Source organism: Trichechus manatus, unplaced genomic scaffold (assembly GCF_000243295.1).
Source record: "Trichechus manatus latirostris isolate Lorelei unplaced genomic scaffold, TriManLat1.0 scaffold00061, whole genome shotgun sequence".
NCBI lineage: Eukaryota > Metazoa > Chordata > Mammalia > Sirenia > Trichechidae > Trichechus > Trichechus manatus.
In genome coordinates, this window is record NW_004443997.1 from 2,699,277 (window position 1) to 2,715,718 (window position 16,442).

Genomic DNA, 16,442 nt, shown 5'->3' on the forward strand with positions numbered 1-16,442 from the left:
TGGATTCAGAGGCGCTTTTCAGGGTGGGACTGCGACATTGCGCTGCCTGTACAGCCCTCGTCACGGCGCCCATCCTTGAGCCCTGAACGGTCCAGGCGCCGCTCTCTACCCCCACCTCCACCTATGCGGCGGTAAAATGCAGCACTCGCAAAGCGCCTGCGCGGCTCCTGGGTGGGGCGGGGCGGCTATTTATAGTAGGTGACGTCACCTTGAAATAGACCGTTAGGGCCGGCCCGCCCTCCCCCACAACTCTCGTCGCTCCACGCCACCCGCCCGGCCTCTCCCACTGCGCAGGCGTCTTTCCGCCCGCCCCTGTCCCGCGCCGTGCCTCTCTCCCTCGGCGGCGTTCGCGGCGGAGCCACAGAACGCGGGGCGAGCCAGTGAGCCGGGGAGCGCGGTGCTGCCTGCAGCCTCGGGCCGGCCGGAGCCAGTGCGCGTGCGCAGCGGCCTCCGCGGCGACCAGGAGCGGCTAACGAGAGAGCGAACGAGGCGAGGCACGACGACATGGGGGACCGGGAGCAGCTGCTGCAGCGGGCGCGGCTGGCCGAGCAGGCGGAGCGCTACGACGACATGGCCTCCGCTATGAAGGCGGTGAGCGCGGCGGGGGCCTGGGCGGGCGGCAGAGGCCCAGCGAGGGGAGGAATGGGCAGCCGGCGGGGTCTCCTTCTGGACCGGGGCGACCCCGCAGGGCGCGGCCGCCCGCCGGCAGGCCGCGCTTCCCGCGCTCGCAGGGCGTCCGGCCATTTCCTGCGGCCAGCCCCGGAGTGAGATTTGCGGGCAGGGAGCCGCTCCCGGTCACCAGTGCTGCCCCACGGGGACGGGAGGCAGGGCACCCCCTGCGGGCGGTGGGTGGGGGTCGCTGCATCCCAGCTCAGAGTCCTGGGGAGGGGCGGGGGGTGCCCGAGGGAACGTGAGGGAGCCACATTCCTCCTTCCACACAGTTCTTCCGGCACCTGGGGGCCCAGCCCTTCTCACCTTCCCCCACCCCACCTTGTAGAACCCTCGAGCGAGTGGAGCCTTGTCTGCTGCTTTTCTTTGCATGACCTGCAGTCGGTTTAATTCCGATCTGTCTCTGCTCGCCCGAATTGTTCTCATTCCACCTTCCCACGCCCGACTCGGGCTTTGTGTGCGGAGACCCCCCTTCCTGCAGCCGCGGCGGAGGGCGGGCCGGGGCCCACTCTGTGGCCCGGGTTCGATGCGGCTCCCATCTGCCCGGAGATTAAAATGAGACGTGACTTCTAGGTGACATGAACCTGCGTGCCTTTGCTTTCCCAAGACCCTCGTAGATTGAGTGTGCAGCTTCATTTCCGGTGAAGGAGTCGTGCCAGCCACACCCTAGCAAACGCCGTGGATTAGACACGACCTGCGTTTCTGAGATTTAGAGTTCCGGATATCTTCTCCTATCCCTGTCTTTTCACATTATATTACATTTTCTCTAAGTGAACATTATTTCTCTCTCAAGGTCATTCAGTGGTAGAGCTACAACTGGGGCCACCAACCTGCTTTGTTCCTTCATCTGATGTACAACCTCCTTAGACCTGGGTGGGTCCCCTTGGCCCCACCTTAGACCTAAAGATTCAGAATCTCTAGGGGTGGAATTCAGAAATCTGCGTTTTAACCAGTGCTCCTGGCAAGTTTTGGCGGATTTAAGTGTGAGAATTACTGCTCTGGATTGTTGCTCTTTTGCCCTTTGCCCTTTCACTGGCTTTGTGGAGGGATTTCTTAAAGAAAAAACTCAAATCCCCAGGTTCCCTAAAATTTCGTAGTCGTCTGAAATGCTCATTTTAAAAGGGCTCTTGATATTAACATATAATATGTGGTTAAAGCCAATTTTTAGGATTATCCAGGTAAGAGAGGTGGTGTCCTTCTTACACATTTAACTAGTTGTGTTTGGAAAGTAACAACAACAGGTCTGTTTGTGGATTCATTGGTGATCCTGATTTGAGCACTGTAGCATGCAGTTGTTGGTTAGACAGGAACTTTTCATCCAAACCAGGGGAGAGTCTGAGTTTGGGGTCTGAAGCTTATGTAATTTTGGGGATCCTCTTCAAGAAAACAAGTATAAAAATAACGTTAATTTGGCAAATTTTACAGGAACAGGACTGATTATGTGAACATGTTCCCTTGGAAGGGCCCCTGGAGCTTCATTTTCTCTGGGATAAAATCACCGCTGTGCATACAGCAAGTCACACCTTAAGTGAGCCTCTTCTCCGCTGGTACTTGAGTGGTACTGGGATCGTGCAGGCTGAGGCCTTTCTGTAGCACATTTTTGTGAAGCGTTTTTGCTCACCAAGGCTGCAGTGTGAGGAGCCCTTTGAGGAATAAGGATGCTGAAAGTAGGGCTAGGGCGTGAATTGAAGTTGAGGAAAAACGGCTAGAGAATACATTTTGGAGCTAAAGGAAAAATGTGAGGCAATATAAAATGGGGAGTAAAAGAATGGGGAGAGGTTACCAGAATGAAATTTGGGCAGAGAAAAAAATTGGCAGTCTGGTCTTCATAAACAGGCTTAGAAAATGCTATCCTGCGGCTAGCTATTTGTGGCCACAGATTTTCTCTGAGGCGTTAACGTAGCATTTTACAAGCTAATGGACCCTTCACTCGGCTGGAAATCTATAACATCTCTATCTAAAATGACTGATGGGTTGGGCAAAGCATCCAGCATTGAAAATTCAATCTAAGCTTTCATTATATTATTTCAGAATTGTGGTAAACCATTTTCTCAAGGAAACTCCTATTAAAAGATAACTTTTTTGTCTGTTTCATTTTGTTTAAAAAAATTTATTTGTCATCTAAACTAATGGGATATATTTGTTGGAAAGGACTTGGCAGGGGTCAGTGGGGAACAGCTCTTATGTTTTACCTGTTAAGTTGGTGTTTGTAGGTTGAATTCTTCATGAATGTTATTGGGAAGATACAGCCCCTGTTTTATTAAAATCATAGGCCTTAAATAGAGCTTTTGGAAAGAATCTGAATTCTAGTAATCCTCTGGGCTTATGGGATTCTCTTCAGGATAGTGGATGGGCACGAAAATAGACTGCTCTAGGGGGAATGGAGTAGGGCACCTGAGTGAGGGGATGTTCTGGTGCCACCACTGCACCTTTGAACCTTAACATCTTTGGCATCTTTCTCTGAAGTGTAAAGGTAGGAATGTTGGTGTTACTAACAAGTGAGTGTCCAACCTCTAGTCTTCTAACTTGTTTTCTATTTTCTTTGTAGTTTAAATGGTCACCTACTAATACTGCCTGCTTATAATGACTGATTTTCCTTATGCTACCAGCGTCACCTGGAGGATGGAGTCGTAAGCTTTAAGAAAAATCATGCATATTGGAAACAAGGATGTTACCTCAGATTAATTGAGAACTTCAATGTCCTGCCTCACCCCATAATTTGAAGAGGCAAGAAGTGTTTCTGAATTGAAGTAAAGGAATATCTTCAAGCTCTCCTCATTTATCTAGTACCTTTGTCATGTTTTAGACATAGAATGTAATAGTGGGGTGAAACATGGAAGATTCTAGAACCCAAGTACTTTTTAGGCCAGGCTTTGAGTAACCATACGTAATTCATAACCTCTGTAAAACTGATATAATAACATCTTATGAGAACTGAAAACTATAAAGTCAGATAAAAATATTAGTCCATAACACTAAGTGATTTAAGGAAAACGGGTAAATAAGCAGGTAGCTTTCTGGTGAATATTCATGGACAGAAATCATTCACATCTCTTATTGTCCTAAGTCTTCTATTTTGTATTAAAACTTATATAGGTGGTAATTTTGAAGCTGTAAAACAAATTATTTGGGAAAGCATGGTATATTGTAACACAATATAGGGTTGATTATATAAAGGATGGGGAGAAATATGTCTGAAAGACTTCAGGGATACCTGTAGAAATCTTAACTGCAGGAAACAAAGCTACAGCATAAGGAAACGAGTCGGAGGGGAAGAGGCATTTGGCCCAACCAGTGGCACAAGGCTCTTATTCCAACAGCTGTGAGATTATTGGAATGAGCAGGTGGTATTTAAAAGGAGAGCACGTGCTGAGCAGCCCAGGGCAAGACGTTGTTGTGCTGCAGAGAAAAACCAAGGGTGATTTTGAGGTGCATCAAAATTGTGGTTAAAGCCATGTTGCCACTAGAGTTTGAAATATGTAAAAGCTAGTGAGCCCTGTTTATCAGTAACTGGTCACTTGAATTGTAATTATCACTGTCGTGTATCTGTGAGGAGGGGAGGAAGACTGGCTTCTTGCAGTAGTCTGAATCAAAAGGCACTAAAGGTAGTGGGTCGCTGGGTGGTACAAACAATTAATGGGTTAGTGCTTTGAGCCCACCCAGAGGTGCCTTGGAAGAAAGACCTGGTGATGTGAAAAATCGGCCATTGAAAACCCTGTGGAGCACAGTTCTGCTCTGACACACGGGGTCACCATGAGTGGGAATTGGCTGGATGGCAAATAGGAGTAAAGGTAGCAGACAGTTCACATAGCTTTGCTGCACTGAAGTTGGGGAGTGTGGGCTTGGGGTTCCTGAATTAGCCCCAGAAGAGTCCCCACAGTCAGAGACCCACCACACCTCCTTTAAAGAAACCAAAAATGTGTTTCTCTTCTCTGGGATTTTATATTAGTGGTAAACTGCAGTGTCATACATTTTCAGAGATATGGCCTGGGAAGGGGGTACCCCAGTGTGTTTTCCACATTAAGTTTATGTAAGCTTCTTTATCATTTTACTTCTTAGGTACTCAGTAAATGGTAGCAGTTACTCTTTATGTATATTTTTATTTAATCTTTATAACAACCCTGGATGGATACTGTTACTAACTCCATTTTATAAATGAGGAAAATGAGGCTTAAGGAGATAACTTCCTCATAATTAAACAGCTAGTAAGTTGTGAAGCTGAGATTCAAACTCTTGAATTTAGAGTGCACACTTTCACCCCTGTATGATACTGCTCTGGTGTGTTTGTCATTCTTGTAACTGGTGACCAGATTCTGAGTGCCTTACACAAAGTGGGCTTATTAAACTTCAAGAATTTGATTTATTGGGTATAAGTGATTTTTTGCCAAGTTTGATTAAAAACAGAATCTACCACTTTTAGCTAGAGCAGAGAAGCATAAAACGCAGACTCACAAATCTGGCTTTTGCTTGTTCTAAAGACCAGAAGTGTGGTTTTTTTTTTTTTTTTAAGCTTAAAAAGTAAAGTATTGAATTTGAGTCCTTGTTATGGATTCAGAAGTGCAGGATTGCTAAATTGTGATATTTTAAGAAATTGTTTCATATCTGTCTTGTCACCAGTTGTTCTTCCATATTAGTGTATCTTACAAGCCTGTTGGAGTCCTGGTGGCATAGTGGTTAAGAGCTTACCTGCTAACCAAAAGATTCGCAGTTCGAATCCACCAGCTGCACCTTGAAAACCCTATGGGGCAGCTCTACTCTGTCCTGTAGGGTTGCTGTGAGTCGGAATCAACTCGATGGGAATGGGTTTGGTTTTTTTTTTTTTTTTTTTTTTGTGTGTGTGTGTGTGTGTGTGTGTGTGTGTGTGTAAGCCCATAAAAACCCATTGCCGTTGAGTCCATTCTGACTCATAGCGACCCTATAGGATAGGGTAGAACTGCCCCATAGGGTTTTCAAGGCTGTAATCTTTACAGAAGCAGATTGCCTGTAGGGCCCCCACATTTCAGTCTCTGGTTGTTGGTAACATTTCTCCTGTGTCCAGCTGAGGCAGCCTGTCTCCCCAGCCTTGTGGTCCTCCTGCTCCTTGGCTGCAGTGTGGCATTCACTTCTTTGGTGGTGGGTGTTGGCACTTTTCTATAGGAACCTGGCACAGCTGCTGAGGCCTGCAGTCCTGGTGCCTCCGGGAACAGTAGCATGCAGTAATGCCGTTCATAGATGGGGTTATATTTCATCCCTGTCAATCCCTACGAAAATGTTATATCAAAAACAGGACAAAGACGGGAGAAAAATAGAACAAAAAAATCAAATTCACAAAAAAGACCAGACTTACTGGTCTGATAGACACTGGAGAAACCCCCGAGACTGGCCCTAAGACACCTCTCTGAACTGGAATTGAAGCTATCCCTGGAGTCCACCTTTCAGCCAAACCATAGACAGGCCCATAAAATAGTAACGCCTGAGAGGAACGTGCTGTTTAGAACAATCAATCATACGAGAATGAAAGTACATTTGCCCAAAAGCCAAGATGAGAAGGCAGGAAGGGGTAGAAAATCAGGACTAAAGGAAATGGGGGACCTAGAATGGAAATGGGGAGAGTGCTCACACATTGTGGGGAATGAAGCAATGTTATGGAACACTTATTGAATAGGAAACTAATTTGCTTTGTAAATTTTCGCCTAATGCGCGATAAAACAAAACAGGACAAGGGAAGTCTTCACCACAGACTTGCAGTCGATATTAAGTCAGTACTTTGAACTGGTTTGTTCCAGTTCTAACCCCTGCTGAGAATTTGCATTTCTAACAAGTTCCCAGGTGATGCTAATGCTGCTGGTTAGGGACCACTAGTAGAGCAGTGATTCTCAAAATTTTTACATAAGAATCACCTGGGGATCTTGTTGAACTGTAGATTTTGATTCAGTACATCTGGGCAGAAATGCAAATTGTCAGCAGGGGTTCGAACGGGAACAAACTGGTTCAAAGCCCTGTATTCCCAAGCCTGTCCCGTCTGGTGGCCTCATAGAACTTACCATAGTGTGGGGTAGGGGACTCAGCCAAGCCCTGGCTTGGGAATATGCCTTGGACAGTGGTCAGGATAGAGTGGTCTTGCCAGGCCTGGGCAAGTGGTGACTGATGGCCAGTGCTTTGCTAGCTTGGGGCCAGGCAGGATCCTCACTTCGGGCATTGAAGCTTGAGGAAGAGCTTTCATCCCTCTAGCTTCCTTTCTTTTTACACTGTCAGGGTTCTGCAAAGAAGTTTGGAAGGTTTTGTGATGTGGTTATATTAATTATTCATGAGAATCATTTTCTTCTGTTAAAAACTCATCAAAAAGGTAGCTTGTTGGTAGTGTGTGGGTGTGAGTAACTGTAAAGGATGGGATATGACTGCTCGCAAGTGTGCGTGTTTGGGGGGAAATGTTGGCACAGGTGTGGCTATGAAGGATAGGAGCACGGCTCAGGAGAAGTAACATTTCTCCCTCACTTTGACAGTAGGGCCTGGCAGTTCAGGGGTGGCATTTTTGTTTGCTCAGTGTTACTTGTGGTGTTGGATGTCTCCCAGATTAAGAATTTTGACTTTTCCCAAGTAGTCCCCATGCTATTTTTGGCAGTGGGTCTATTTTTACTCACAAACACATAGTTTATTGCCTTGTGAGTAGTGGGAGGAGGCATTAGGGTTTTTAATTTTTTTTATTGTGCTTTAAGTGAAAGTTTCCAATTCAGGTTAGTCTCATACAAAGATTTATACATACATTGTTATGTGATCCTAGTTGCTCTCCCTATACTGTGGCAGCACACTCCTTTCCACCGCTGATTCCCCATGTCCGTTCAACCAGCCCCTGACCCTCTCTGCCTTCTCATCTCGCCTCGAGACAGGAGATGCCCATTTAGTCTCAGGTATCTACTTGAGCTAAGAAGCACACTCTTCACGAGTGTCATTTTATGTCCCATAGTCCAGTCTAATCTTTGAAGAGTTGGCCTCAGGAATGGTTTCAGTTCTAGGCTAACGGAGAGTCTGGGGGCCATGTCTTCCAGGGTCCCTCCAGGCTCAGTCAAACCATTAAGTCTGGTCTTTTTACTAAAATTTGAGTTCTGCACCCCACTTTTCTCCTGCTCCGTCAGGGACTCTCTGTTGTGTTTGCATTATGGGTTTTTGAGTAAGCGAATGGTGTTTTAGGAAGATGAAGGAATTAGAAAATGGGTGAAGCAGGTGCCCTGGCATTGGGAGTTGGTGCAAGTGAAGGTTGTGTGGTGAGGTCACTGGTAAAATGACTGGCAGAGCCCAGTGCTCCCTAAAGGAAGTGGAGAGGAGGGCCTTTATCACATGGAAAGGATGTGGGCAGGTTTTCCTAGGGTGGGAGAGTGAGCAGACGAGGGAGAAGGTGGAGAGTCTGTGGGCAGAGGTGGGGGTATAGCCTTGGAAAGACTTGGTGCCCTGGGGTGGCTGTGCTGAGGGCAGCTGGTATGTGGTGGAAATAAGTGTGTTTTAACTGCTGTTGGAGTGGAAAGGTTGAGAGCCATTGTTCTTCTATCTCAGAAATGTTATGTCTTGTCTTTGCTTTGTGTTAATTAGAAACTATTTTGGAAACTTAAGATTGTAAAGATGCAGTAAATCTCATCTGCATAGAATCTATACATCATGACCCAGTGTGGCTGGGACTAAAAAAAAAAAAAACCCTTTGCTGTGGAGTCAGTTTCGACTCACAGCTAGTAGTGTTATTTTCCTTCGCATTACATGACATTGTCTTTCTCTTAGTATGTGATTGAACTTTTCTTTAGTTCTCCTGGCTCCACTGTTTTGATATTTGAAGTGTTGGGAAAACTAGTGCTAACTAAAATTAATGGAGATTATTCTCAACAAGTATCACTAATTAAGACTGACTGAAAATCTTTTTGTTTTAACAGGCCATCTGATTTCACTTCGGCCTGTAATTTTCCGAACTGGGGAAAACTCCCAGTTTTCTTTAGTTATCTGATTAAGTAATAAACTACTTTTATTGCACAAGTTTCCTTGTTAACTGAGTTGTAACCCAGGAGCGTTAAAAAATACTGTATTTAAAAGGATCCAGTAATGTCCTAGTTAGGCCCTGGTTAGGGTGCTAAGAGCAGTGTTTTCTTGCTTATGTTAGTCACCCTCAACTGATGCTGAGAGTGATTCATTCAGACTGGCAGGCGACCAGATGATTGTTATATAAACACTAATATTTAATAAATGATTTTTCTTGGGAAGATGTCATTAGAAATACTGCCAGTGGCCATTTTAGGCAGTTTGCTCCTGATGAAGAAGGGATAACCTCCATGAATTCTGAAACCCACAGACATAACCTAAACTTCATTTAAGTCGATAGTATCAACCTCCTGCTTTACTACACCTTCGAGAAAAATGGAATCATAGAAATTTGGAGCTGCAGGAGGTCTTGGAGATCATTTGGGCTAGTCTCCCTTATTTTACATTGTTGTGTGCTGTCAAGTATATCCCTACTGATGGTGACCCCAGAGGACAGAGTCGAGCTACCCCATAGAGTTTCCAAGGCTGTAATCTTTATGGAAGCAGATTGCCACATCTTTCTCCCACAGAGCAGCTGCTGAGTTTTAACTGCTGACCTTTTGGTTAGCAGCTGAGCACCTTAACTACTGCACCACCATGGCACCTCACTACTTTACATTAGATGCCCAGAAAGGCTGTGATTTGTTCAAGGTCGCATAGTTATGTCAGGCTAAACAAGATATCTTAGGTCTTAGTAATTGAACTGCTCCTTATACAAGCATACTATATAATATTTAAATGTATTTCCCCCATGCGTCTGTCATTTGTCATACCGTGGTGGCTTGTGTGTTGCTGTGATGCTGGAAGCTATGCCACTGGTATTTCAGATACCAGCAGGATCACCCATGGTGGACATATTTCAACTAAGTTTCCAGACTAAGACTAGAAAGAATGACTTGGTGGTCTACTTTTGAAAAAATCAGCTAGTGTGAAACCCTTATGAGTAGCAGTGGAACATTGTCTGATATAGTGCCGGAAGATGAGCTTCTCAGGTTGGAAGGCGCTCAAAATATGACTGGGGAAGAGCTGCCTCCTCAAAGTAGAGTCAACCGTAATGACATGGATGGAGTCCAGCTTTCGAGACCTTCATTTGCTAATGTGGCATGACTCAAAATGAGGACAAACAAATGCAAACATCCATTAATAATCAGAATGTGGAATGCACGAAGTATGAATCTAGGAAAATTGGAAATCATCAAAAATGAAATGGAATGAATAAACATTGATATCCTAGGCATTAGTGAGCTGAAATGGACTGGCATTGGCCATTTTGAATCAGACAGTCATATGGTCTACTATGCAGGAAATGACAAATTGAAGAGAAATGGCATCATATTCATCATAAAAAAGAACATTTCAAGATCTGTCCTGAAGTACAACACTATCAGTGATAGGACAATATCCATACACTTACAAGGAAGACCCGTCAATATGACTATTATTCAAATTTACACACCAACTACTAAGGCCAAAGATGAAGAAATTGAAGATTTTTACCAACTTCTGCAGTCTGCAATTGATCAAACATTGCAATCAAGATGCATTGATAATTACTGGTGATTGGAATGCAAAAGTTGGAAACGAAGAAGGATTGGTAGTTGGAAAATGTGGCAATTGGTGATAGAAATGGTGCCGGAGATTGCATGATAGAATCTTGCGAGACCAATGACTTCTTCATTGCAAATACCTTTTTCAACAACATAAATGGCAACTATGCATGTAGACTTTGCCAGGTGGAATACACAGGAATCAATCGACTACATCTGTGGAAAGAGATGATGGAGAAGTTCAGTATAATCAGTCAGAACAAGACCAGGGGCTGACTGTGGAACAGACCATCAATTGCTCATACGCAAGTTCAAGTTGAAGCTGAAGAAAATTAGAACAAGTCCACAAGAGCCAAAGTATAACCTTGAGTATATCCCACTTGAATTTAGAGACCATCTCAAGAATAGATTTGACTCATTGAATACTAATGACTGAAGACCAGACGAGCTGTGGAATGACATCAAGGACATTGTACATGAAGAAAGCAAGAGGTCATTAAAAAGACAGGAAAGAAAGAAAAGACCAAAATGGATGTCAGAAGAGACTCTGAAACTTGCTCTTGAATGTAGAGTAGCTAAAGCAAGTGGAAGAAATGATAAAAGAAATGAACAGAAGATTTCAAAGGGTGGCTCGAGAAGACAGAGTAAAGTATTATAATGAAATGTGCAAAGACCTAGAGTTAGAAAACTGAAAGAGAACACACTGCACATTTCTTAAGCTGAGAGAACTAAAGAAAAAATTCAAGCCTTGAGTTGTAACATTGAAGGACTCTACGGGGAAAATATTAAACGACGCAGGAAGCATCGAAAGAAGATGGAAGGAATACACAGAGTCGCTGTACCAAAAAGAATTGGTTGATATTCAGCCATTTTAGGAGGTAGCATACGATCAAGAACTGATGGTACTGAAGGAAGAGGTCCAAACTACACTGAAGGCATTGGTGAAAAACAGGCTTCAGGAATTGATGGAATACCAATTGAGATGTTTCAATAAATGGCTGCAGCATTGGAAGTGCTCACTTGTCTATGCCAAGAAGTTTGGAAGACAGCTACCTGGCCAATCCATTAGAAGAGAGCCACATTTGTGCCCATTCCAAACAAAGGTGACCTAACAGAATGCAGAAATTATCAAACAATACCACTAATATGACACACAAGTAAAATTTTGCTGAAGATTATTCAAAAGCGGCTGCGGCAGTACATCAACAGGGAACTGCCGGAACTTCAAGCTGGATTCAGAAGAGGACGTGAAACGAGCGGTATCATTGCAGGTATCAGATGGATCTTGGCTGAAAGCAAAGAATACCAGAAAGATGTTTACCTGTGTTTTATTGACTGTGCAAAGACATCTGACTATGGATCATAACAAATTATGGATAACATTGTGAAAAATTGGAATTCCAGGACACCTAATTGTGCTCATGAGGAATCTGTACATAGATCAAGAGGCAGTAGTTGGAACAGAACAAGGGGATACTGCATGGTTTAAAACCAGGAAATGTGTGCATCAGGGTTGTATCCTTTCACCATACTTAACTCAATCTCTATGCTCAGCAAATAATCTGAGAAGCTGGACTATATGAAGAAGAACAGGGCATCAGGATTGGAGAAAGACTCATTAACAACCTTTGATATGCAGATGACACAACCTTGCTTGCTGCAAGTGAAGAGGACTTCAAGCACTTACTAATGAAGATCAAAGACTACAGCCTTCGGTATGGATTATACCTCAACATAAAACAGAAGTCCTCACAACTGGACCAGTGAACAACATCATGATAAACAGAGAAAAGATTGAAGTTGTCAAGGATTTCATTTTGCTTGGATCCACAGTCAACACCCATGGAAGCAGCAGTCAAGAAATGAGAAGACAAATATTTGCATTGGGCATATCTGCTGCAAAAGACCTCTTTAAAATGTTGAAAAACAGAGATGTCACTTTGAGGACTAAGGTGTGCCTGACCCAAGCCATGGTGTTTTGAGTTGCCTCATATGCATGCGAAAGCTGGACAGTGAATAAGGAAGACAGAAGAAGAATTGATGCCTTTGAATTATGGTGTTGGCATAGAATATTGAATATACCGTGGACCTCCAGAAGAATGAACAAGTCTGTCTTGGAAGAAGTACAGCCAGAATGAAGCAAGGAGTTGAGACTTCGTCTCGCATACTTTGGACATGTAATCAGAAGGGTCCAGTCCCTGGAGAAGGACATCATGCTTGGTAAAGTAGAGCGTCAGCAAAAACGAGATGTACTGAGAGTTGCTGCAAGAGTGGGCTCAAGCATAACAATTATGAAGATGGCACAGGACCAGGCAGTGTTTCATTCTGTTGTGCATGGGTTCGCTATGAGTCGAAACTGACTCCACGGCATCTAACAACAACAAATGTATTTCAAATGTGCACTCTCAGTTTTAATGATACACTGGAAAGTTACCTTGGTGTATCTTTGCAAGTCTGCCAAAAGCAGCTTTATTAGTCATAGGATGAAGTATACTGTGACTCCTTATGGATATCATTTTCAGTTTTAATGCCAGGTGGCCTTAGTTGGATTCAGTTACTGCAGGATCTGAGGAGCTGTCCAAATTCTGTTCTTGCCTCGTGTTTTGTGTTATTGAAATTGCCCTTGAATAGTGAGATATTCTAGAGGATTTGAGCAGTCAGAGATTTGTCAGAGTATTTGGGATGAAATTTTGATTCCTAATGGTTGCTTCCTTAAAAGACTAAACTTTCAAGCAAATGTCTACAGTCTCTTTATTCCCAGTAGGCAAATGTGAGTATGTGTGTTTAAAGGCACTCACTGGTGGGTTTGCAGATCTTTGGCCAAATTTGAAGGAAGCATGGGTTTTGCGTTAGTAAAGAGAAGATTGCCCCAGACTGGGGCAGATCACAGCGAGAGGTATGGAGGCGTATGTGTATATGATGAGAAATACGGAACTGGGTTTGACTGGAGTAGAGGCAGCTGTTCTGGGAAGTGGTGAGGGGTGACTTGTGGCCAAAGATCACACTGAAGAAGGAAACAGGGTTGGGTTGATTGAGGAGGAAAGGAGGAGAGATACAACAGTGGATTAAGGATTTGCTTTACAGTAAGAGAGTAGGAGTATTGGGGAGAGAAAATGGGGGAACTGGATTTTTTTTTTTTTTTGGTCTGGAGTTCGCGGGTGGAGGGGGGCAGTAGATAATTGCTTGTCTTACTTTTTAACACCTTGGCACAAATTTTCTAATTTTACATCTAATAATGATTACACTTGTTACTTATGTACTTGAACTACTGATTCCCCAAATTAACATACCTTTTTTGTTTGTTTAAAATTTCTGATTCTCTACTGCTCAGTCTTCTCAATCCACTTTAAGCATGTCTTTTTGAATATGCTGTTAATAACTTTCTCCATCGAACTTGGCTTTTCTCCTCCATTGGAGGAGGTTCTGTCTTTATAGTTTGATTTAAGTAATACTTTTTTGTCTAGTGCTTAATGGTTTCTTAAGTGCTTTGCTTTTGTATTATTTTTTTGTTTTTTCAAAGGCCTTTACCAGTAGATCACGTAATTAAGGAATCCCTCTATTTATAGAGGATGATACAGGCTCTTTCGAGAGCTTGTGAAATGCCTTTGGTCAATTTAGTAAGTAAGTGGCTTTGCTGGGGCTCAGACCAAGGTTTTTTGGTTCCAAGTCCAGTGCTCTTTCTAATGGTTCACTTGGAGTTGGCTTCATGGAGAACTAAGAGTAGTTACAACTCATGAATTTTAACTTCCGTTTAAAATAGTTGGTGCTTCCCTCCTCGGTGAGCAGGCAGGGCGTCCTGTCAGGTAGGTCAGAGAGTGGCTATGCTTATTTTAAGCCGAGGCCGAGTGCACTTTACTGTCACTAATGCATTGCTCTCTGTTTTGGCTTAGGGGAGGGCAGGGAGTACCAATGAAGTTCCACGCATAGCCCCACAGACCAAAGTTCTGGCCACTAGATGTGTGTGGTGTTTGATTTCATCTGTGAAACTCCTGTCATCTGCTAATTTGTATTTGAGGCGTGATTTGTTCTTGAGTATAAAGCTGGAAGTAGGATTCGAAACAGACTTCCAATTTATCATCTTCTTTGAACATTTGACAGAGGAACTGTATGTTCTTATTCTTCAGAATATCTTTTGTGAAAGAGCTGAATCTCAGGGTTTTCTTCCCTGCTGTTATGTACCACCACCTCACAACCTTTCCATTGTTCTTATCCCTATACCTCTACCAAGATGAAGGCAGCATCTTCTAAGACCTGAACTATGAATTTCCCAAGGCCCTTATCACTTCCTATTTTGAGTTTCAAGTATTTATCTCTTCCGTTGGACTATAATCTTCTTCAGGTAGAATTCATGTCCAATTGGTTTTTATTCTCCAAAGTGCCTTGTCCAGAATCCTGTTTTTGAGAAGGGTTGTCAATTGGGTTGAATGGAAGGTTTCTTTCCAAGGTTTTCAGACTTGTCTCTCAGTGTTTTATCTTTTTGGGGTTTTGCAGGTGACAGAGCTCAATGAACCTCTCTCCAATGAAGATAGAAATCTCCTCTCTGTGGCCTACAAGAATGTGGTTGGTGCCAGGCGATCTTCCTGGAGGGTTATCAGCAGCATTGAGCAGAAAACAATGGCTGATGGAAATGAAAAGAAATTGGAGAAGGTTAAAGCTTACCGGGAGAAGATTGAGAAAGAGCTGGAGACAGTATGCAATGATGTCCTGGCGCTGCTTGACAAGTTCCTCATCAAGAACTGCAATGATGTCCAGTACGAGAGCAAGGTGTTTTACCTGAAAATGAAAGGTGATTACTACCGCTACTTAGCAGAGGTAGCTTCCGGGGAGAAGAAAAACAGTGTGGTCGAAGCTTCTGAGGCTGCCTATAAGGAAGCCTTTGAAATCAGCAAAGAGCACATGCAACCGACACACCCCATCCGGCTGGGCCTGGCCCTCAATTTCTCCGTGTTTTACTACGAGATCCAGAATGCGCCTGAGCAGGCCTGCCTCCTAGCCAAACAAGCCTTCGATGATGCCATAGCAGAGCTGGACACACTAAACGAGGATTCCTATAAGGACTCCACGCTCATCATGCAGTTGCTGCGAGACAACCTCACCCTCTGGACAAGTGACCAGCAGGATGAAGAAGCAGGAGAAGGCAACTGAAGATCTCTTGGGTCCCTGGCTCGCTCTTCACCCACCACCCCCGTCATCACTGATTCTTCCTTGCCACAGTCACTAAATATCTAGTGCTAAACCCATCTGTATCGGCAGCACAGCTGCTCAGATCTGCTCTCCTGTCCCTTGGGGAGTAGTTTCAGATAAATCTTTATGGCATTGCTGGATTGATGGTTGCTTTGAGCCCTCAGTAGCTTCCTTTTTGGACTGTGCAGACAAGTGCATTCTGAATGAGGCATTTTACTATGCCTATTGATCTGTCAGGAAATCCAGGTGAAAGTAATGGGGAAGTTTAGAAAGGAGAATTAGCCAATACAGGCTATAATTGATATTTAAATGATCCATTTAAAACAAGCTGATAGTGTTTTGTTAAGCAGTACATCTTGTGCATGCAAAAATGAACTCACCCCCTCCCCCGCCACCTCTTTCTTCAGCTAATGGAAAACTGTTAAAGGAAGCTGACACAAAGAGACAACTTGCTCCTTCCCATCAGCTTTATAATAAACTGTTTAAGTGACTTTCAGTAGCGCCTTGTTTTGCCTCTTTAAATTATGATGTGCGCATACCTTCTTTTCAATGCAATGCATCTAAAGTTTTGATACTTGTAACTTTTTTTTCCCTTTGGTTGTGATTGTTTAAGAATCATGGATTTATTTTTTGTAACTCGCTATTGTCTTTGTGTACCCTGACAGCACCACGTGTCAGCCCATGTCAATCAAGATGGGTGATTATGAAATGCCAGACTTCTAAATTAAATGTTTTGGAATTCAGTGGGTAAATAAATGCTGCTTTGGGGAGATTATGTGTATGGTGTTGATTTTTCCCCCTCAGGGAGTTCTTTCACTGATTACCATTTTGAATCCTGGTTTGAGTCTCTCAAACACTAAAGCATTTTTAGTACAGTATCTAAGTTTTCCTGCCCTCCAATTCTGTTATGTATTTTGTAATATACAGATATGACTTATTAGGATAAGACTTAACTAATTTTTAATAGTTTTCAGTGAACCCAGCTAACATAGTCTCTCTGATCTA

General features: G+C 43.6%; 1 protein-coding gene across 1 annotated transcript; it reads left to right on the top strand.

The window, feature by feature from the left end:
- The first annotated feature begins 275 nt into the window (after positions 1–275).
- Positions 276–16,415, top strand: YWHAH (tyrosine 3-monooxygenase/tryptophan 5-monooxygenase activation protein eta). Its single transcript, XM_004378979.2, has 2 exons — positions 276–591; positions 14,745–16,415. Exons 1-2 carry the CDS (start codon positions 505–507, stop codon positions 15,396–15,398), a joined length of 741 nt encoding a protein of 246 aa, XP_004379036.1. The 5' UTR covers positions 276–504; the 3' UTR covers positions 15,399–16,415.
- The last annotated feature ends 27 nt before the right edge of the window (positions 16,416–16,442 follow it).